We start from the raw sequence: 21,984 nt of genomic DNA on the forward strand, positions 1-21,984 counted from the left end.
TGTACTCTCTTCATAGAGAAAGATTTTAAACAAAAAATTAACAACAAAGATCAAAGTAAATAAAAAATAATGAACATTTGTGTCCGGATAACAGAAAAATATCACAAAAAAACACAAACATAAAGAAGTTGGATATGTTGTCGGACAGATCCCTCAGAGTGATAATATAGATATCATCAATGTATGAATCAGGCCACTACTTTTTAACATAAATCATCACCGGGATCCATAGACAACAATCTCCAATTAGGAAAGAAGAATCAACAAGAAACGCTACACAGGTTCCTCAGTTCAAATAAGAATATTTAAAGAGTTTCATAACAAATGGTTGAGCTGTCAGACAATGCTTTCTAGGCAAATGCATCTCCATCAGACTGCAGCGATGTTCACTGCTCGGAGCCCAGTGCATATCATCATCCATGACATCAAGACACATATAACCAAACAATAGCCGAGCAAAAGTGAACAACAGAATCAACTAACAATAGAAATAAAATCAGTGGACCAGGAACAACAGAAGATCAAATCGGTAGCCCTCAGGGATTATGCTTATGGTTTTCATCAAGGAAGAAATCTCAGGTCTCAAAGATGTGCCATCACTGGACTCACAGAAATGAACTGCAGAGAACATCACAAACTACAAAGCCATAAAACGATATGAATAGCATGAGGACTATATAGCTCAGTTATATTGAGCTGAAAAAAATAACAAGGCTCAGACATCCAAGGAAGGAATTAGCAGCATCAGCTCTCAAGCCTGGCAAGGCGAAAGCTCTTAGGCGGCAACTGCGAATGTTTTGAGAAACAAGCCTTAAATTTGTCATCATTGCCATAAATTCCAAGAACTATATTAGAGAGGCAATTTAATCACAATAATAGGCTCCACGGACTAACAGAATGAAGTTCCAGGTTCCTATCAATTAGTGAAAACTAATTCTTGGCCCAATTATAGATCCCCTAGTCAATGCTTGTAGCTACCAGAGAAGGACCATTGGGCACAAGTTAGATTACGGTAGAAACAACTAATGAATAAAAGAGCAACCTAAGTCAGAGATAACCCCATGGACACAACATAAAGCAATGAAATGGGATTTCCAGCGAAGACGGACCACTAAAGTCAAATGAGAAGTTGCAGCCAACGGACAAAAAATGTTTTAAACAGACAAAAACCTCTAAAAGCCACATAAAATGCCAATTGACAACCTGTACTCCAGAGATAGCACAAAACTAGAAAATAAAGAGGGATAAATATATGCAATGAGCACAATGTGGGGCAGTTTTGTATCATCAGAAAATAAATGACTTCTCATTCACAGGAAAACAGCACTGTGTCAGAAGGTGTCCTAAGATTGTTTCAAGGTTTCATCACGTGATACTGTAAAAATCAATTAAATCATCAAAAAAAAACTGAGATGCTAACATAACACGGCAGAGAAGGCTCAGAAAAGAATGCACAAGGATACATAGTTGCCAATTTTCAAAAGAAAACCAAACCTTTTCAAAAGAGAAAAAAATATGGAACTTCAAAGTGATGGCTGGTTCAGCGGGATAATCGGCATACAAATCAATCTCAAAAGAGATGACCTGTGATTTGGTCTGTTGAGCTTGAATATTTGCAAATCGTCACTGCCATCAACACAAACTGGAAAAGAAGCAAATCCAAATTTAAAAAAGATTAAGTTGGAAAGTTTTCAAATCGAGACAAAGCATCGGCAACAAGACCTAGAAAAACAGACTGGCACACTAATGCTGGATCGTTCAGCTAAGGATTCGTTCTAACCACTAATCAGTATACAGCTATTGTAGCTTACAGAGGATAAAATAACAGAAGCAGATTGCCACAAGCAGGATAATATAAGATAAAACAGGAATATGGCAAAAAATTAACTGGACAATGCAGTGAGATTTCCATTACCAACATCACAGTAAATTACAGATACTTGATTAGGTCTTCTTAGCATGCATACTGGAACGAAAACAAAAAAAAAAGGAGGGCTGGCGCGAGACCACCAAGATCTACTACTTCTCGGAGGAGTTGGGGCCGCGCTTCTTGCCGAAGCCGACGACGGCGGTGACGAAGCGCCTGTTGTACTGGATGCGCTTGTGGGCGCGGCCGCGCGGCTGCTTCTTCTTGTCCTGCTTCGCCACCTTGGGCGTCTGCCCCCGCACCTTCCCGGCCCGCGCCAGCGATCCGTGCACCTTACCTGAAGGCAGGCACCACCGCCGCGTCAGCACCGACAACCACGACAACACTAGGGTAGATAGGGATCTAGCGAGGAAAGAGGGGGAGGAGCAGATCGTTACCCATGGCGGCTGCGGCGGTGGAGCGGCGGGGAGCGCTTCGGCGACGAGAACGGGGAGCACTCGAGCGGCGGGGGAGCGCTTCGGCGACGAGAACGGGGAGCGCTCGGGCGGCGGCGGCGGCGGCTTCTGCTGACAGATGAATCAACCCTAGACGGGTGGGAGATTTTATAGAGGCGAGGGCTCCGTTCGTTCTTATGTGGGCCGTGGGCCGTTGGGCATGGGCCGAGGGGGGGCCGTGGATGTGGCCTGTTAGGGGCCCGTAAAAGAGATGGGGGGAGTGGAAACCTCCTCCCTCCTCCTCCTCCTCCCCCACCCCCCGAGAGAACAGAACCCTCGGCGGCGGCGGCGGCGGCGCGCGGGCACAGGGGCGAGCCCACCGGCGGCGGAGGAGAGAGAGAGAGAGGGGAGGCGAGATGCCGCGGCCGGAGGTGCAGGCGCCGCCGGAGATATTCTACAACGAGGCGGAGGCGCGCAAGTACACCACCTCCTCCCGCATCATCGAAATCCAGGCAAGCGGCCCAAGCCCCCCCCCCCCCCCCCCCCCCCTCCCGTCGTGCGTTGCGTGGGGAGCTCCGGCGGCAAGCGGTGAGGCTGACCCGGGTTATCTCCTTCTTCTTGTTCTTCTTCTTCTTCTCCGCAGGCGAGGATCTCCGAGAGGGCGCTGGAGCTGCTGGCGCTCCCCGACGACGGCGTCCCCAAGATGCTGCTCGACATCGGTCAGCCTCCTCTCCACGCTCACCCACAGCACCATAGAATTACTCGATTCTCTGTTGCTTTGACAGAGAAACCATGGTCCTGCGTCTTGATGAATTGCTGGCGTTTACAATCATGGGTCCTGTGTGTCGAATGGCAGGGTGCGGCTCCGGGCTTAGCGGCGAGACGCTGACGGAGCACGGGCACCGCTGGATCGGCTGCGATATCTCGCGGTCCATGCTTGGTGAGGAGGAATTCACCTCGTTCCTCGCTCTTATGGGCGTGTTGCTGTGTCACTCAGGTTTCTGCTTGAGAGCTTCAGTTTTGTTTTCCACCTCGCAGATGTTGCTCTGGAGCGGGAGACGGAGGGTGACCTCCTGCTCGCAGACATGGGCGAGGTAAGATGCGTGCTGCGGCACTGGATTGGCGGAGAGTTTTGTTCCAGATGCTATGTTTGGGTCGTAGCTCATAAGCTTGTCTTATGCAATTCTTCTTGTTACAGTTTGAGTTTTATGTGTTATTAACTGTTAGAAGATATCCTTGGTAATGATAATAATGTGCATGACTTGTGGTCAACATGGTCTCGGTGTCAAACCTGATTGACACTGTAAAAGTAAATGGGCCTTCGAACCTATGTCTGGTGGGAAAATATGAGTGTGAATCCAAAGAACCTGAACATTTCAGTACTGCCTTTTCTCTATAATAATTGTATGGTTGCCGGGTGGTCTTCTATTGCGCATGCTGAACCTCACTTCCTATGAAGATTAAGAAATTATTTTGCTTCATACAACTGTATGGTCTGCCTTGGTAATGATAATATGCTGTATGGTCTGCCATTTCAGTAATCTTTGCTTCATACAACTGCATCGACCTTTTCACAGCTGTGTAACCACAGTTTGCTGTTACTTGAGCTAATATGTTTATAATAATGCATCTTCCAGGGCCTAGGCTTGCGCCCAGGAGTTATGGATGGTGCAATTAGTATTTCAGCAGTCCAGGTGATTCTTCAAGTTTTTGTTTTGTTTCTGCAACTAGCTTGTCGTGTTTAGTGATTTGTTCATAACTATGCCCTTTGTTGACAATGTCGTGCAGTGGTTATGCAATGCTGACAAGTCTTCTCATGAACCAAGATTACGGTTAAAGTACGTGAAACTATTTTGTAACGTATCCCTTGGGTTATCCGCAACCAATTCTTAACCTTGATGTGCATAATTTCCAGGGCTTTCTTTGGATCACTATATAGATGCTTAGCAAGGGGAGCAAGGGCCGTTCTACAGTTTTATGCTGATAATGTGAAACAAACCGAAATGCTCGTGTCTTTTGCCATGAAAGCTGGATTTGCTGGTGGAGTGGTCATTGACTGGCCTCATAGGTAAGGATTTCATTGCCTCGGAGCCATGGTTGTATGAACAGTCTTATGGATTTCTTGTCTGCTGTGGACTTATGTGGATGCCTTTCCTCTGACAGTTCGAAAGCAAAGAAGTCCTACCTTGTCCTCACTTGTGGTACATCTTCTGTCGCATCTCTTCCAAAGGGGAAAGGTGAAAACGGTGAGATGTGCAGCAGTGATGATGACGATGATGGTGATGAAAGCAACGATGACCAAACAGTAAGCTCAGTCTTAACAAGATATGTTTCCTGTTTATACATTTTGAGCTTTACTGCTTTTACTCTCTGTGTCTTGTCTACTTCTTCATTCCGCCTTGATCAATGGAGCTATATGTTATCCAGTTGATGTGTACACAAACCAGTTGCATAAGAAATGTTTGTAATAACATGACCAAATAGGCCATTACTCTCTTATTATGGGATGGAAATGTTGGTTATTTTTGTGGTGATCTTTCTACCTGTCTATGCCATATTCCCTGTGCATAGCATCTTCAGTTCTACCCAATAATTCCTGGATGTTTAATTGCTCTTAAAACTGTTGCTATCTTGGATGCTGTGAGCTAACTGTCTGTGCTTGATCAAGAATCAACTTGCATCATACTTCTCTTATTCTGTTCTCTCACTTGTAGTTCATTGCTTTCTTTGAAAAGACTTATAGTCCATTGCTGATCATATGATTGTCCTACTATGTGATGAAGCCTTGGTGCTCTACTGGCAGTGATACATGATAATAATGTATTTTTTTTCAAATGCAGGTTGGCACATATGGACGGAACAGGTCGAACAAGAGGCAGAAAGTGAACAAGAAGAACGGCAGGGGCAAGGATTGGCTGCTGAGGAAAAAGGAGCAGATGAGGAAGAGAGGACGCGACGTCCCCGCGGACACGAAATACACGGGGCGGAAGCGGAAAACCCGCTTCTAAGTCGGTGTTTGGCAGTCATTTAGTTTAGCTTGTCAGAAGCAGCAAGAGTGTTTACGCGTGAAGAGTTGGCTGTATCGCGCTTCTGTTGTAGTCTTAAGATATGCAGCAGCTTTGGCAAATGCTATTAGTGTCATGTTTGTGAGGATATATTAATGATGACATGGTTGGTTGTTTCATGTATGCATGGATTTGTGGAAGTATGCACAATTTTGTAACTGGCAGTAATCGTGATGATATACCCTTTGTGATATTTGTAAGCATGTGGTGTAGATGCTGAAACAAAATGGTTTGGAGATTATTTTTTTAGCTGCGCACTAGGCGCAAAAACAAACGCAACATAAAAATTTATGGTTGTGTGTATTGTATGCACGAGCAGATTGAATGAATGAATTACCTGTTTTTCGTAGAATAAGAAATAATGCATGGTATATGTCGAAATCGGAGCTACGATGCCCCGTTGCGCTTGACTAAGAGCTTGTCATGGACCTTCATGTGACTTTGCGCATCCTCTACAACATGGTTGGGTCGGCGGTTGTCTGCGGTAGATTCGGAGTCCTTGCTCATGGAGATGGGATGGTGATGATGCTTGCTCGAGGGAGAAGTGGTGGTGATGACGTCAGCGTGACACCTCGATGAGAGGCCTCTTCTCCATGGTATTGTGTGTGTCATTCAGCGGTTTGTGGCTGTCTCTGTCGGTTTTTCGTTAATTAACTGGGCAATTCTCTCCTTTTACATCTGTTTCGAGAAAGAAACGACCTAGTGTACCACGCATGCAAATTCGCCTAACCTAACCTCATTTGCGAGTCATTCAGATCCAGACAAGTTCAACATGGCGAAACTGCAATTTTGCGAGTAAATGGGATAAGGTTAGCATGCTAAAAAATTTGATGGATCTCCCATGCATTCCACTAAACTGGCAGCGCATTCAGTTAACTTTGCATACAACGACAGAAAACCAAAAATTAAGCGAGGTTTGTTTTTGCAATAAGAGTGCACAACCCAACCCTTGAATCTCTAAACTAACGAGTGAAACATGACATCAATAAATGCCATGTGCTTACAAAGAACACATGGTATATTATCGCAAAACCATCTTGCACTAAATAGTCTGCATATTTTTCTTTTTTCGATAAAAACAGGTTACTGCCTACGCCCTCGATACAAAATAAGCAAACTTGCAAAAAGAAAAAATCAAACCAATGCAGACATGAAGCAACCAGCCATGTCATTATATCCTTGCAAACATGGTAGCATTGTGGGAACGGATGCAACTTCATCTTCGGGTATTTGATGTGTGCGCTAGAATAACCAACCAAACATGTCATCTCCTTCACCTTCACCAGGTAAACAATGCATTGCTACTAAACTTCCTTTGATATGTTCTTAATATGTGCGCTATGTTACATTACCACTTCACTATGATGAGAAGTTCTTGTGGAAGAACAACTTGTCTATTGCTGGATGTGTTAATGCCAAGGACATTATAACATGTGGCTTTTGACTTTCATTTTCTCAGATTTCACTTTTCTTGGAGGGTAAGAAAGATTACATACTGAATCTTGTTAATTCTGCTCATACCAAAATGTTGCAACTTGCCTTCCTATATTATCTTCAATGTAAGACCTGTTAAGATATCACTCATACTTTTCCTTTAACCTCGTCACCAGCCAGCTAATTGATCATATTTTGTCCAGCTTCAGCAGCACAACATCGAATATCACGGATCATCATTTTACCACAATGCTAACTACTTTAATCTTCTGATATCTAATAAACCTTAAGTAATGGCATCATAATATACATCATACTTCTTGTATTCATTTGGTGCATGGCTTGCTTGTAGGGATTTTTCTCGAAGTAATTCTGAAGGGATTTCGTTGAGGGATTTGAACACACACACACACACACACACACTTATTGGCGATTTCCCTGAGAGGCATAGGTCCCCCCTGCTACCCCTGCGGCCCGGTTGTCGAGCCAAGCACACCTCCCCCTAAACCCACCCCCGGCGGCCACCCCGCCGGACATAGCACAAACCCATTAGCCCACCATCTGGTCATCCCCGCCGGACATACCTCCCCCCTATACCCCGCCCCCGGCTATCCTACTGGGCATACCTCCCCCCTATTCCCTGCGTCGATGGGGCATAGCTCCCCTTACACCTCCTCCCATGTAACCCTTGGCCTATACCCAGTACCTCATACTAGACCCTCTGTCGTATACATTGCATTACTACTATCTCCTTCTATTCCTACTTGATGACACTCCTGCTGAAGCCCAGCCTAATAAACTCGTGAGAATTGCACTGAACTACAGACTGGGACTAAAGATGCACAGTGTACCACATGATCCCTCTTACCTGAGTGGACACCGACGCCTCCCACCGCTGCGAGCGCGTCTCCTTCTCGGGACGCTAGAAGAAGAGGAGCATCACCCGCAGCCTGCATGAGTATCCTCCCGCCTCCCTCCTCCTTGTCTTCGGTCACCGACCTGATCTCCACACAAAGAATTTGCCCTCGAACACTCCGCGGTGGCGGGACAATGAGAGACAGTGGGATGGGAAGGAGAGATTGTCTTGGAGGAGTGGGGGAAGGTGGAGGAAATGAGGGACCATAGCGAGTCGGGCGGTGTGGCTCTGAGATGGATGCCAACCCCGCTGGAAAAGAAGAAGAGAAAAAAATTATGGCGATGACATGTGTTTCGTCTTTCTCGCTAGGCCCCCGGATGAAAAAAAGATCACTAGACAAATCTGGAAAGAAGACAATGTTGCTGACATGGAGGTAGCCATGGCTTCTTCCTCGAGTGATGTCATGATCGCGCAATCGACAAAAGAGCTTTACAAGCGGCATTTGCTCTTCTTCACTCACGCGACATTGCTGGATCAAGCTTTCGCCCATTGTCCAAGGTTCATTGCCCCCGTGAGCCACCAACGCCCGATCACACAAATCTAGAGCTTTCGCTGAAGCTGCAAAGGTTGTGGGTAGAAGTATCACCTTGACGATGTCAACAAGAAGGAAGCGGCACTCAAAAGCATCATCATCGTCGGCTCTGGTAATGACCAGAGACAAGACTGTCTCCTGGATCCACCTCCCAAGCCCACATACACCACACATTCGTAATCCTACCAACGAGCCACCACAACCAAATCCAGACAGGCCTAACCCTCCTACACCTACTCCTCACCGGGGTGTTGCTCATGTAATCTCTACGAGCCTACCCTCTGCCTCCACTTGCTGATCACAAGCCAACGTGAAAAGCGCTCAGCCCAAACGACATCTAGGGGCTTGTCAAAGATGTCTAGGAGCTATGCAGTAGTGAGAGGCGATAACCTATATGAAGAATTTGGAAGAAGATCACCAAGTGAGATGAACTTGCCCGATGAACCCCATGGTCTGAGTTAAAGGGGACACCAAAATTGGATCTATGTAGTCATCGTCTTGCGGGGAGCGTAGTCAGAGGCACATCCCCTTCACCGATTCTCCAAGTGGTGTCATCGAGGGTGGCGGCAGATTTTAATCGTCATGGCCTTGCTTCCGAACGATTTAGACCAAAGTGAACACGTAGGACAAAGTTAGCATGACAAAATTGAAGGAAATATGCCCTAGAGGCAATAATAAAGTTATTATTTATTTCCTCGTATCATGATAAATGTTTATTATTCATGCTAGAATTGTATTAACCGAAAACATGATACATGTGTGAATACATAGACAAACATATAGTCACTAGTATGCCTCTACTTGACTAGCTCATTAATCAAAGATGGTTATGTTTCCTAACCATAGACATGTGTTGTCATTTGATTAATGGGATCACATCATTAGAAGAATGATGTGATTGACATGACCCATTCCGTTAGCCTAGCACTTGATCGTTTAGTATACTGCTATTGCTTTCTTCATGACTTATACATGTTCCTATAACTATGAGAAACATGCAACTCCCGTTTACCGGAGGAACACTTTGGGTACTACCAAACATCACAACGTAACTGGGTGATTATAAAGGAGTACTACAGGTGTCTCTGAAGGTACATGTTGAGTTGGCGTATTTCGATATTAGGTTTTGTCACTCCGATTGTCGGAGAGGTATCTCTAGGCCCTCTCGGTAATGCACATCATGATAAGCCTTGCAAGCAATGTGACCAAATGAGTTGGTTACGGGATGATGCATTACGGAACGAGTAAAGAGACTTGCCGGTAACGAGATTGAACTAGGTATTGGATACCGACGATCAAATCTCGGGCAAGTAACATACCGATGACAAAGGGAACAACGTATATTGTTATGCGATTTGACCGATAAAGATCTTCGTAGAATATGTAGGAACCAATATGGGCATCCAGGTCCTGCTATTGGTTATTGACCGAGAATGGTTCTAGGTCATGTCTACATAGTTCTCGAACCCGTAGGGTCCGCACGCTTAACGTTACGATGACAGTTTTATTATGAGTTTATAAGTTTTGATGTACCGAAGTTTGTTCGGAGTCCCGGATGTGATCACGGACATGACGAGGAGTCTCAAAATGGTCGAGACATAAAGATTGATATATTGGAAGCCCATGTTTGGACATCGGAAAGGTTCTGGGTGAAATCGGGATTTTACCAGAACACCGGGGGGTTACCGGAACCCTCCCGGGGGTTAATGGGCCTTAGTGGGCCATGAGGGAGAAGAGGAGGGCCGGCCAGGGCAGGCCGCGCGCCCCCTCCCCCCTAGTCTGAATAGGACAAGGAAGGGGGGGCGGCGCCCCCCTTTCCTCTTTCCCCTCCCCCCTTTCCTTCTCCACCAAGGCAAGAGGGGGGAGTCCTACTCCCGGTGGGAGTAGGACTCCTTCAGGCACGCCCCAAAGGGGCCGGCCGCACCTCCCCCTCCCTCCTTTATATACGGGGGCAGGGGGCACCCCATAACACACAAGTTGATCTACGGATCGTTCCTTAGCCGTGTGCGGTGCCCCCCTCCACCATATTCCACCTCGGTCATATCGTCGTGGAGTTTAAGCGAAGCCCTGTGCCGGTAGAGCATCATCATCATCACCACGCCGTCGTGCTGACGAAACTCATCCCCGAAGCTTTGCTGGATCGGAGCCCGGGGATCGTCATCGAGCTGAACGTGTGCTGAACTCGGAGGTGCCGTACGTTCGGTGCTTGGATCGGTCGGATCGTGAAGACGTACGACTACATCAACCGCGTTGTCATAACGCTTCCGCTTACGGTCTACGAGGGTACGTGGACGAACACTCTCCCCTCTCGTTGCTATGCCATCACCATGATCTTGCGTGTATGTAGGAAATTTTTTGAAATTACTACGTTCCCCAACAGTGGCATCAGAGCCTAGGTTTTATGCGTTGATGTTATATGCACGAGTAGAACACAAGTGAGTTGTGGGCGATATAAGTCATACTGCTTACCAGCATGTCATACTTTGGTTCAGCGGCATAGTGAGATGAAGCGGCCCGGACCGACATTACGCGTACGCTTACGCGAGACTGGTTTCACCGCTACGAGCACTCGTTGCTTAAAGGTGACCGGCGGGTGTTTGTCTCTCTCACTTTAGTTGAACCGAGTGTGACTACGCCCGGTCCTTGCGAAGGTTAAAACAGCACCAACTTGACAAACTATCGTTGTGGTTTTGATGCGTAGGTAAGAACGGTTCTTGCTAAGCCCGTAGCAGCCACGTAAAAATTGCAACAACAAAGTAGAGGACGTCTAACTTGTTTTTGCAGGGCATGTTGTGATGTGATATGGTCAAGACGTGATGCTATATTTTATTGTATGAGATGATCATGTTTTGTAACCGAAGTTATTGGCAACCGGCAGGAGCCATATGGTTGTCGCTTTATTGTATGAAATGCAAACGCCCTGTAATTGCTTTACTTTATCACTAAGCAGTAGCGATAGTCGTAGAAGCAATAGATGGCGTAACGACAACGATGCTACGATGGAGATCAAGGTGTCGCGCCGGTGACGATGGTGATCACGACGGTGCTTCGAAGATGAAGATCACAAGCACAAGATGATGATGGCCATATCATATCACTTATATTGATTACATGTGATGTTTATCCTGTATGCATCTTATCTTGCTTTGATTGACGGTAGCATTTTAAGATGATCTCTCACTTAATAATCAAGAAGTGTTCTCCCTGAGTATGCACCGTTGTGAAAGTTCTTCGTGCTGAGACACCACGTGATGATCGGGTGTGATAGGCTCTACGTTCAAATACAACGGGTGCAAAACAGTTGCACATGCGGAATACTCAGGTCATACTTGACGAGCCTAGCATATACAGATATGGCCTCGGAACACGGAGACCGAAAGGTCGAACGTGAATCATATAGTAGATATGATCAACATAGTGATGTTCACCATTGAAACTACTCCATCTCACGTGATGATCGGGCATGGTTTAGTTGATTTGGATCACGTGATCACTTAGATGACTAGAGAGATGTCTGTCTAAGTGGGAGTTCTTAAGTAATATGATTAATTGAACTTAAATTTATCATGAACTTAGTACCTAATAGTATTTTGCTTGTCTATGTTTGTTTGTAGATAGATGGCTCGTGTTGTTGTTCCGTTAAATTTTAATGTGTTCCTTGAGAAAGCAAAGTTGAAAGATGATGGTAGCAATTACACGGACTGGGTCCGTAACCTGAGGATTATCCTCATTGCTGCACAGAAAAGTTACGTCCTGGAAGTACCGCTGGGTGCCAGGCCTGCTGCTGATGCAACTGACGACGTTAAGAACGTCTGGCAGAGCAAAGCTGATGACTACTCGATAGTTCAGTGTGCCATGCTTTACGGCTTAGAACCGGGTCTTCAACGATGTTTTGAATGTCATGGAGCATATGAGATGTTTCAGGAGTTGAAGTTAATATTTCAAGCAAATGCCCGGATTGAGAGATATGAAGTCTCCAATAAGTTCTATAGCTGCAAGATGAAGGAGAATAGTTCTGTCAGTGAACACATACTCAAAATGTCTGGGTATAATAATCACTTGATTCAACTGGGAGTTAATCTTCATGATGATAGTGTCATTGACAGAATTCTCCAATCACTGCCACCAAGCTACAAGAGCTTCGTGATGAACTATAATATGCAAGGGATGAACAAAACTATTCCCGAGCTCTTCGCAATGCTAAAAGTGTTAGGGAACGTAGTAATTTCAAAAATTTCCTACGTACACGCAAGATCATGGTGATGGCATAGCAAGGAGAGGGGAGAGTGTTGCCCACATACCCTCGTAGACCGTAAGTGGAAGCGTTATGACAACGCGGTTGATGTAGTCGTACGTCTTCACGATCCGACTGATCCAAGTACCGAACATACGGCACCTCCGAGTTCAGCACACGTTCAGCTCGATGACGATCCCCGGGCTCCGATCCAGCAAATCTTCGGGGATGAGTTCCGTCAGCACGACGGCGTGGCGACGATGATGATGCTCTACCGGCGCAGGGCTTCGCCTAAACTCCGCGATGATATGACCGAGGTGGAATATGGTGGAGGGGGGCACCGCACACGGCTAAGGAACGATCCGTAGATCAACTTGTGTGTCATCGGGTGCCCCCCTGCCCCCGTATATAAAGGAGCAAGGGGGAGGGGGCGGCCGACCAAGGGAGGGCGCGCCAGGGAGGAGTCCTACTCCCACCGGGAGTAGGACTCCCTCCTTTCCTAGTCCAACTAGGAGACCTTCCATGTAGTAGGAGTAGGAGAGAAGGAAAGGGAAGAGAGAAGGGAAGGAAGGAGGGGGTGAGGCCCCTCCCCCTAGTCCAATTCGGACTAGGCCTTGGGGGGGCGCGCGGCCTGCCCTAGGCAGCCCCTCTCTCTTTCCCATATGGCCCAATAAGGCCCAATACTTCTCCCGGCGAATTCCCGTAACTCTCCGGTACTCTGAAAAATACCCGAATCACTCGGAACCTTTCCGAACTCCGAATATAGTCGTCCAATATATCGATCTTTACGTCCGACCATTTCGAGACTTCTCGTCATGTCCCCGATCTCATCCGGGACTCCGAACTCCTTCGGTACATCAAAACTCATAAACTCATAATATAACTGTCATCGTAACGTTAAGCGTGCGGACCCTACAGGTTCGAGAACTATGTAGACATGACCTAGAACTATTCTCGGTCAATAACCAATAGCAGAACCTAGATGCCCATATTAGTTCCTACATATTCTACGAAGATCTTTATCGGTCAAACCGCATAACAACATACGTTGTTCCCTTTGTCATCGGTATGTTACTTGCCCGAGATTTGATCGTCGGTATCCAATACCTAGTTCAATCTCGTTACCGGCAAGTCTCTTTACTCATTCCGTAATGCATCATTCCATAACCAACTCATTTGGTCACATTGCTTGCAAGGCTTATAAAGATGTGCATTACCGAGAGGGCCCAGAGATACCTCTCCGACAATCGGAGTGACAAAACCTAATCTCGAAATACGCCAACTCAACATGTACCTTCGGAGACACCTGTAGTACTCCTTTATAATCACCCAGTTACGTTGTGACGTTTGGTAGTACCCAAAGTGTTCCTCCGGTAAACGGGAGTTGCATAATCTCATAGTTACAAGAACATGTATAAGTCATGAAGAAAGCAATAGCAACATACTAAACGATCAAGTGCTAGGCTAACGGAATGGGTCATGTCAATCACATCATTCTCCTAATGATGTGATCCCACTAATGAAATGACAACTCTTTTGTCCATGGCTAGAAAACATAACCATCTTTGATAAACGAGCTAGTCAAGTAGAGGCATACTAGTGACACTATGTTTGTCTATGTATTCACACATGTATTATGTTTCCGGTTAATACAATTCTAGCATGAATAATAAACATTTATCATGAAATAAGGAAATAAATAATAACTTTATTATTGCCTCTAGGGCATATTTCCTTCAGTCTCCCACTTGCACTAGAGTCAATAATCTAGTTCACATCGCTATGTGATTTAACACCAATATTCATATCTGCATGTGATTAATACCCATAGTTCACATCATCATGTGATCAACACCCAAAGGGTTTACTAGAGTCAATAATCTAGTTCACATCGCTATGTGATTAACACCCAAAGGGTTTACTAGAGTCAATAATCTAGTTCACATCGCTATGTGATTAACACCCAAAAGAGTACTAAGGTATGATCATGTTTTGCTCGTGAGAGAAGCTTAGTCAACTGGTCTGTCATATTCAGAGTCATATGTATTTCGCAAATATTCTATGTCCACAATGCTCTGCACGGAGCTACTCTAGCTAATTGCTCCCACTTTCAATATGTATCCAGATTGAGACTTAGAGTCATCTGGATTGGTGTAAAAGCTTGCATCATTGTAACTTTTACGACGGGCTCTTTTATCACCTCCATAATCGAGAAACGTCTCCTTAGTCCTCACTAAGGATATTCTTGACCCATGTCCAGTGATCTACTTATTAGATCAAAATTGTATTCCTTTGCCAAACACAGAGCAAGGTATACAATAGGTCTGGTTCACAGCATAGCATACTTTATAGAACCTATGACTGAGGCATAAGGAATGATTTTTCATTCTCTTTCTATTTTCTGCAATGGTCGGGTCTTGAGTCTTACTCAACTTCACACCTTGTAACACAGGCAAGAACTCCTTCTTTGACTGTTCCATTTTGAACTATTTCAAAAATTTATCAAGGTATGTACTCATTGAAAAATCTTATCAAGCGTCTTGATCTATCTATATAGATCTTGATGCTCAATGTGTAAGCAGCTTCACCGAGGTCTTGCTTTGAAAAACTCTTATTCAAGTATCCTTTCATGCTATCCAGAATTTCCATATCATTTCCAATTAACAATATGTCATCCATATATAATATTAGAAATGCTACAGAGCTCCCACTCACTTTCTTGTAAATACAGGCTTCTTCAAAAGTCTGTATAAGACCATATGCTTTGATCAACTCATCAAAGTGTATATTCCAACTCCGAGATGCTTGCTCCAGTCCATTGATGGATTGCTGGAGCTTGCACACTTTGTTAGCATCTTTAGGATTGACAAAAACTTTATGGTTGCATCATATACAACTCTTCTTTAATAAATCCATTAAGGAATGCAGTTTTTGACATCTATTTGCCAGATTTCATAAAATGTGGCAATTGCTAACATGATTCAGACAGACTTAAGCTTCGATACGAGTGAGAAAATCTCATCGTATTCAACACCTTGAACTTGTTGAAAACATTTCGCAACAAGTCAAGCTTAGTAGATAGTAACACTACTATCAATGTCCGTCTTCCTATTGAAGATCCATTTATTTAACATGGCTTGCTGATCATCGAGCAAGTCAATCAAAGTCCATACTTTGTTCTCATACATGGATCATATCTCAGATTTTATGGCCTCAAGCCATTTCGTGGAATCTGGGCTCATCATCGCTTCCTCATAGTTCGTAGGTTCATCATGGTCTAGTAACATGACTTACAGAACAGGATTACCGTACCACTTTGGTGCGGATCTTACTCTGGAAGACCTATGAGGTTCTGTAGTAACTTAATTTGAAGTTTCATGATCATCATCATTAACTTCCTCACTAATTGGTGTAGTAGTCACAGGAACAGATTTCTGTGATGAACTACTTTCCAATAAGGGAGCAGGTACAGTTACCTTATCAAGTTCTACTTTCCTCCCACTCACTTCTTTCGAGAGAAACTCCTTCTCTAGAAAGGATCCATTCTTAGCAATGAATAACTTGCCTTCCGATCTGTGATAGAAGGTGTACCCAATAGTTAACTTTGGGTATTCTATGAAGACGCACTTCTCCGATTTGGGTTTGAGCTTATCAGGTTGAAACTTTTTTCATATAAGCATCGCAACTCCAAACTTTAAGAAATGACAGCTTAGGTTTACTGCTAAACCATAGTTCATACGGTGTCGTCTCAACGAATTTAGATGGTGCCCTTTTAAACGTGAATGCAGCTGTCTCTAATGCACAACCCCAAAACGATAGTGGTAAAACCGATAAGAGACATCATAAATCACACCATATCCAATAAAGTGCGGTTACGACGTTCGGACACACCATAACGTTGTGGTGTTCCAGGTGGCGTGAGCTGTGAAACTATTCCACATTGTTTTAACTGAAGACCAAACTCGTAACTCAAATATTCGTCTCCGCGATCAGATCGTAGAAACTTTATTTTCTTGTTACGATGATTTTTCCACTTCACTCTGAAATTCTTTGAACCTTTCAATTATTTCAAACTTATGTTTCATCAAGTAGATATACCCATATCTGCTCAAATCATTTTGTGAAGGTCAGAAAATAACGATACTTGTCACGAGCATCAACACTCATTGGATCGCATACATCGGTATGTATTATTTCCAATAAGTCAGTAGCTTGTTCCATTGTTCCGGAGAACGGAGTTTTTAGTCATCTTGCCCAAAAGGCACGGTTCGCAAGCATCAAATGATTCATAACCAAGTGATTCCGAAAATCCATCTTTATGGAGTTTCTTCATGCGCTTTACACCGATATGACCCAAACGGCAGTGCCACAAATAAGTTGCACTATCATTATTAACTTTTCATCTTTTGGCATCAATATTATGAATATGTGTATCACTACGATCGAGATCCAACAAACTATGTTCATTGGGTGTATGACCATCGAAGGTTTTATTCATGTAAATAGAACAACAATTATTCTCTGACTTTAAATGAATAACCGTATTGCAATAAACATGATCAAATCATATTCATGCTCAACGCAAACACCAAATAACATTTATTTAGGTTCAACACTAATCCCGAAAGTATAGGGAGTGTGCGATGATGATCATATCAATATTGGAACCACTTCCAGCACACATCGTCACATCACCCTCAACTAGTTTCTGTTTATTTTGTAACTCCTGTTTCGAGTTACTAATCTTAGCAACCGAACAAGTATCAAATACTCAGGGGTTACTATAAACACTAGTAAGGTACACATCAATAACATGTATATCAAATATACCCTTGTTCACTTTGCCATCCTTCTTATCCACCAAATATTCAAGGCATTTCCGCTTCTAGTGACCATTTCCTTTGCAGTATAATCACTCAGTTTCAGGCTTTGGTCCAGCTTTGGGCTTCTTCGCGGGACTGACAACTTGCTTGTCATTCTACTTGAAGTTCCCTTTCTTTCCCTTCGCCCTTTTCTTGAAACTAGTGGTCTTGTCAATCATCAACACTTGATGCTCTTTCTTGATTTCTACCTTTGTTGATTTCAACATCACGAAGAGCTCGGAATCGTTTTCGTCATCCCTTGCATACTACAGTTCATCACAAAGTTCTACTAACTTGGTGATGGTGACTAGAGAATTCTGTCAATCACTATCTTATCTGGAAGATTAACTCCCACTTGATTCAAGCGATTGAAGTACTCAGACAATCTGAGCACATGCTCACTAGTTGAGCGATTCTCCTCCATCTTTTAGCAATATAACTTGTTGGAGACTTCATATCTCTCAACTCGGGTATTTGCTTGAAATATTAACTTCAATTCCTGGAACATCTCATATGGTCCATGACGTTCAAAACATCTTTGAAGTCCCGATTCTAAGCCGTTAAGCATGGTGCACTAAACTATCAAGTAGTCATCATATTGAGCTAGCCAAACGTTCATAACGTCTACATCTGCTCCTGCAATAGGTCTGTCACCTAGCGGTGCATCAAGGACATAATTCTTCTGTGCAGCAATGAGGATAAACCTCAGATCACGGACCAAGTCCGCATTATTGCTACTAACATTTTTCAACATAGTTTTCTCTAGGAACACATATAAAAACATAGGGAAGCAAAAACATAGGGAAGCAACAACGCGAGCTATTGATCTATAACACAATTTGCAAAATACTACCATGACTAAGTTCATGATAAATTCAAGTTCAATTAATCATATTACTTAAGAACTCCCACTTAGACAGACATCTCTCTAGTCATCTAAGTGATCACGTGATCCAAATCAACTAAACCATGTCCAATCATCACGTGAGATGGAGTAGTTTCAATGGTGAACATCATTATGTTGATCATATCTACTATATGATTCACGCTCGACCTTTCGGTCTCCGTGTTCCGAGGCCATATCTGTATATGCTAGGCTCGTCAAGTTTAACCCGAGTATTCCGCGTGTGCAACTGTTTTGCACCCGTTGTATTTGAACGTAGAGCCTATCACACCCGATCATCACGTGGTGTCTCAGCACGAAGAACTTTCGCAACGGTGCATACTCAGGGAGAACACTTCTTGATAATTAGTGAGAGATCATCTTAAAATGCTACCATCAATCAAAGAAAGATAAGATGCATAAAGGATAAACATCACATGCAATCAATATAAGTGATATGATATGGCCATCATCATCTTGTGCTTGCGATCTCCATCTTCGAAGCACCGTCGTGATCACCATCGTCACCGGCGCGACACCTTGATCTCCATCGTAGCATCGTTGTCGTTACGCCATCTATTGCTTCTACGACTATCGCTACCGTTGAGTGATAAAGTAAAGCAATTACAGGGCGTTTGCATTTCATACAATAAAGCGACAACCATATGGCTCCTGCCAGTTGCCGATAACTTCGGTTACAAAACATGATCATCTCATACAATAAAATATAGCATCACGTCTTGACCATATCACATCACAACATGCCCTGCAAAAACAAGTTAGACATCCTCTACTTTGTTGTTGCAAAATTTTACGTGGCTGCTACGGGCTTAGCAAGAACCGTTCTTACCTACGCATCAAAACCACAATGATAGTTTGTCAAGTTGGTGCTGTTTTAACCTTCGCAAGGACCGGGCGTAGCCACACTTGGTTCAACTAAAGTGAGAGAGACAGACACCCGCCGGTCACCTTTAAGCAACGAGTGCTCGTAGCGGTGAAACCAGTCTCGCGTAAGCGTACGCGTAATGTCGGTCCGGGCCGCTTCATCTCACAATACCGCCGAACCAAAGTATGACATGCAGGTAAGCAGTATGATTTATATCGCCCACAACTCACTTGTGTTCTACTCGTGCATATAATATCAACGCATAAAACCTAGCTCGGATGCCACTGTTAGGGAACGTAGTAATTTCAAAAATTTCCTACGTACACGCAAGATCATGGTGATGGCATATCAACGAGAGGGGAGAGTGTTGTCCACGTACCCTCGTAGACCGTAAGCGGAAGAGTTATGACAACGCGGTTGATGTAGTCGTACGTCTTCACGATCCGACCGATCCAAGTACCGAACTTATGGCACCTACGAGTTCAGCACACGTTCAGCTCGATGACAATCCCCGGGCTCCGATCCAGCAAAGCTTCGGGGATGAGTTCCGTCAGCACGACGGCGTGGTGATGATGATGATGCTCTACCGGCGCAGGGCTTCGCCTAAACTCCGCGACGATATGACCGAGGTGGAATATGGTGGAGGGGGGCACCGCACATGGCTAAGGAACGATCCGTAGATCAACTTGTGTGTCATCGGGTGCCCCCCTGCCCCCGTATATAAAGGAGCAAGGGGGAGGGGGCGGCCGGCCAAGGGAGGGCGCGCCAGGGAGGAGTCCTACTCCCACCGGGAGTAGGACTCCCTCCTTTCCTAGTCCAACTAGGAGACCTTCCATGTAGTAGGAGTAGGAGAGAAGGAAAGGGAAGAGAGAAGGGAAGGAAGGAGGGGGTGCGGCCCCTCCCCCTAGTCCAATTCGGACTAGGCCTTGGGGGGGGGGGGCGTGCGGCCTGCCCTAGGCAGCCCCTCTCTCTTTCCCGTATGGCCCAATAAGGCCCAATACTTCTCCCAGCGAATTCCCGTAACTCTCCGGTACTCCAAAAAATACCCAAATCACTCGGAACCTTTACGAACTCCGAATATAATCGTCCAATATATCGATCTTTATGTCTCGACCATTTCGAGACTCCTCGTCATGTCCCCGATCTCATCCGGGACTCCGAACTCCTTCGGTACATCAAAACTCATAAACTCATAATATAACTGTCATCGAAACGTTAAGCGTGCGGACCCTACGGGTTCGAGAACTATGTAGACATGATCTAGAACTATTCTCGGTCAATAACCAATAGCGGAACCTGGATGCCCATATTGGTTCCTACATATTCTACGAAGATCTTTATCGGTCAAACCGCATAACAACATACGTTGTTCCCTTTGTCATCGGTATGTTACTTGCCCGAGATTTGATCGTCGGTATCCAATACCTAGTTCAATCTCGTTACCGGCAAGTCTCTTTACTCGTTCCGTAATGCATCATTCCGTAACCAACTCATTTGGTCACATTGCTTGCAAGGCTTATAAGATGTGCATTACCGAGAGGGCCCAGAGATACCTCTCCGACAATCGGAGTGAGAAAACCTAATCTCGAAATACGCCAACTCAACATGTACCTTCGGAGACACCTGTAGTACTCCTTTATAATCACCCAGTTACGTTGTGACGTTTGGTAGTACCCAAAGTGTTCCTCCGGTAAACGGGAGTTGCATAATCTCATAGTTACAGGAACATGTATAAGTCATGAAGAAAGCAATAGCAACATACTAAACGATCAAGTGCTAGGCTAACGGAATGGGTCATGTCAATCACATCATTCTCCTAATGATGTGATCCCACTAATCAAATGACAACTCTTTTGTCCATGGCTAGAAAACATAACCACCTTTGATAAACGAGCTAGTCAAGTAGAGGCATACTAGTGACACTATGTTTGTCTATGTATTCACACATGTATTATGTTTCCGGTTAATACAATTCTAGCATGAATAATAAACATTTATCATGAAATAAGGAAATAAATAATAACTTTATTATTGCCTCTAGGGCATATTTCCTTCAAAAAGCTGCGGAGGTAGAAATCGAAAAGGAGCATCAAGTGTTGATGGTTAACAAGACCACTAGTTTCAAGAAAAAGGGCAAAGGGAAGAAGAAGGGAAACTTTAAAAAGAACAGCAAGCAAGTTGCTGCTCAAGAGAAGAAACTCAAGTCTGGACCTAAGCCTGAAACTGAGTGCTTCTACTGCAAGCAGACTGGACACTGGAAGCGGAACTGCCCCAAGTATTTGGCGGATAAGAAGGATGGCAAAGTGAACAAAGGTATATGTGATATACATGTTATTGATGTGTACCTTACTAATGCTCGCAGTAGCACCTGGGTATTTGATACTGGTTCTGTTGCTAATATTTGCAACTCGAAACAGGGACTACGAATTAAGCGAAGATTGGCTAAGGACGAGGTGACGATGCGCGTGGGAAATGGTTCCAAAGTCGATGTGATCGCGGTCGGCACGCTACCTCTACATCTACCATCGGGATTAGTTTTAGACCTAAATAATTGTTATTTGGTGCCAGCGTTGAGCATGAACATTATATCCGGATCTTGTTTGATGCGAGACGGTTATTCATTTAAATCAGAGAATAATGGTTGTTCTATTTATATGAGTAATATCTTTTATGGTCATGCACCCTTGAAGAGTGGTCTATTTTTATTGAATCTCGATAGTAGTGATACACATATTCATAGTGTTAAAACCAAAAGATGCAGAGTTGATAACGATAGTGCAACTTATTTGTGGCACTACCGTTTAGGTCATATCGGTGTAAAGCGCATGAAGAAACTCCATGCTGATGGGCTTTTGGAATCACTTGATTATG

The 21,984-nt window shown here is 44.3% G+C and overlaps 2 protein-coding genes and 7 non-coding genes across 9 annotated transcripts; 1 reads left to right on the forward strand and 8 right to left on the reverse strand.

Moving 5' to 3' along the window:
• Positions 1 to 147: 147 nt before the first annotated feature.
• LOC123140421 (small nucleolar RNA R21) lies at positions 148 to 227 on the reverse strand. Its single transcript, XR_006469985.1, has one exon. It is a non-coding gene; the product is annotated as a small nucleolar RNA R21 (small nucleolar RNA).
• A 106-nt stretch (positions 228 to 333) lies between these two features.
• On the reverse strand, positions 334 to 421 carry LOC123140462 (small nucleolar RNA snoR118). Its single transcript, XR_006470019.1, has one exon. It is a non-coding gene; the product is annotated as a small nucleolar RNA snoR118 (small nucleolar RNA).
• A 111-nt stretch (positions 422 to 532) lies between these two features.
• Positions 533 to 604, reverse strand: LOC123140335 (small nucleolar RNA R66). Its single transcript, XR_006469948.1, has one exon. It is a non-coding gene; the product is annotated as a small nucleolar RNA R66 (small nucleolar RNA).
• Positions 605 to 711: 107 nt separating this feature from the next.
• LOC123140250 (small nucleolar RNA SNORD14) lies at positions 712 to 832 on the reverse strand. Its single transcript, XR_006469893.1, has one exon. It is a non-coding gene; the product is annotated as a small nucleolar RNA SNORD14 (small nucleolar RNA).
• A 27-nt stretch (positions 833 to 859) lies between these two features.
• On the reverse strand, positions 860 to 998 carry LOC123140451 (small nucleolar RNA snoR2/U65). Its single transcript, XR_006470010.1, has one exon. It is a non-coding gene; the product is annotated as a small nucleolar RNA snoR2/U65 (small nucleolar RNA).
• A 282-nt stretch (positions 999 to 1,280) lies between these two features.
• LOC123140425 (small nucleolar RNA snoR31/Z110/Z27) lies at positions 1,281 to 1,377 on the reverse strand. The gene has a single exon (XR_006469989.1). It is a non-coding gene; the product is annotated as a small nucleolar RNA snoR31/Z110/Z27 (small nucleolar RNA).
• Positions 1,378 to 1,530: 153 nt separating this feature from the next.
• On the reverse strand, positions 1,531 to 1,634 carry LOC123140428 (small nucleolar RNA Z107/R87). Its single transcript, XR_006469991.1, has one exon. It is a non-coding gene; the product is annotated as a small nucleolar RNA Z107/R87 (small nucleolar RNA).
• A 249-nt stretch (positions 1,635 to 1,883) lies between these two features.
• On the reverse strand, positions 1,884 to 2,454 carry LOC123139361 (40S ribosomal protein S30). Its single transcript, XM_044559173.1, has 2 exons — positions 2,305 to 2,454; positions 1,884 to 2,204 (listed from the first exon to the last, which is right to left on the reverse strand). The coding sequence occupies exons 1-2, from the start codon at positions 2,306 to 2,308 to the stop codon at positions 2,020 to 2,022; spliced, it is 189 nt and encodes a 62-aa protein (XP_044415108.1). The 5' UTR covers positions 2,309 to 2,454; the 3' UTR covers positions 1,884 to 2,019.
• A 137-nt stretch (positions 2,455 to 2,591) lies between these two features.
• Positions 2,592 to 5,559, forward strand: LOC123139362 (18S rRNA (guanine-N(7))-methyltransferase RID2). Its single transcript, XM_044559174.1, has 9 exons — positions 2,592 to 2,813; positions 2,945 to 3,020; positions 3,158 to 3,241; positions 3,340 to 3,395; positions 3,939 to 3,995; positions 4,090 to 4,139; positions 4,217 to 4,369; positions 4,465 to 4,606; positions 5,142 to 5,559. The coding sequence occupies exons 1-9, from the start codon at positions 2,718 to 2,720 to the stop codon at positions 5,307 to 5,309; spliced, it is 882 nt and encodes a 293-aa protein (XP_044415109.1). The 5' UTR covers positions 2,592 to 2,717; the 3' UTR covers positions 5,310 to 5,559.
• Positions 5,560 to 21,984: the final 16,425 nt, after the last annotated feature.

The sequence above is a fragment of the Triticum aestivum genome, chromosome 6B (assembly GCF_018294505.1).
Source record: "Triticum aestivum cultivar Chinese Spring chromosome 6B, IWGSC CS RefSeq v2.1, whole genome shotgun sequence".
Classification (NCBI taxonomy): Eukaryota; Viridiplantae; Streptophyta; class Magnoliopsida; order Poales; family Poaceae; genus Triticum; species Triticum aestivum.

Excerpts from the sequence above, each read along its gene's own strand:
- LOC123139362 (XM_044559174.1), top strand. The coding sequence starts at position 2,718 with ATGCCGCGGCCGGAGGTGCAGGCGCCGCCGGAGATATTCTACAACGAG. Across the intron at positions 2,814-2,944 it reads CCCGCATCATCGAAATCCAG|GCGAGGATCTCCGAGAGGGC; the intron begins GCAAGCGGCCCA and ends TCTTCTCCGCAG. Across the intron at positions 3,996-4,089 it reads TTAGTATTTCAGCAGTCCAG|TGGTTATGCAATGCTGACAA; the intron begins GTGATTCTTCAA and ends AATGTCGTGCAG.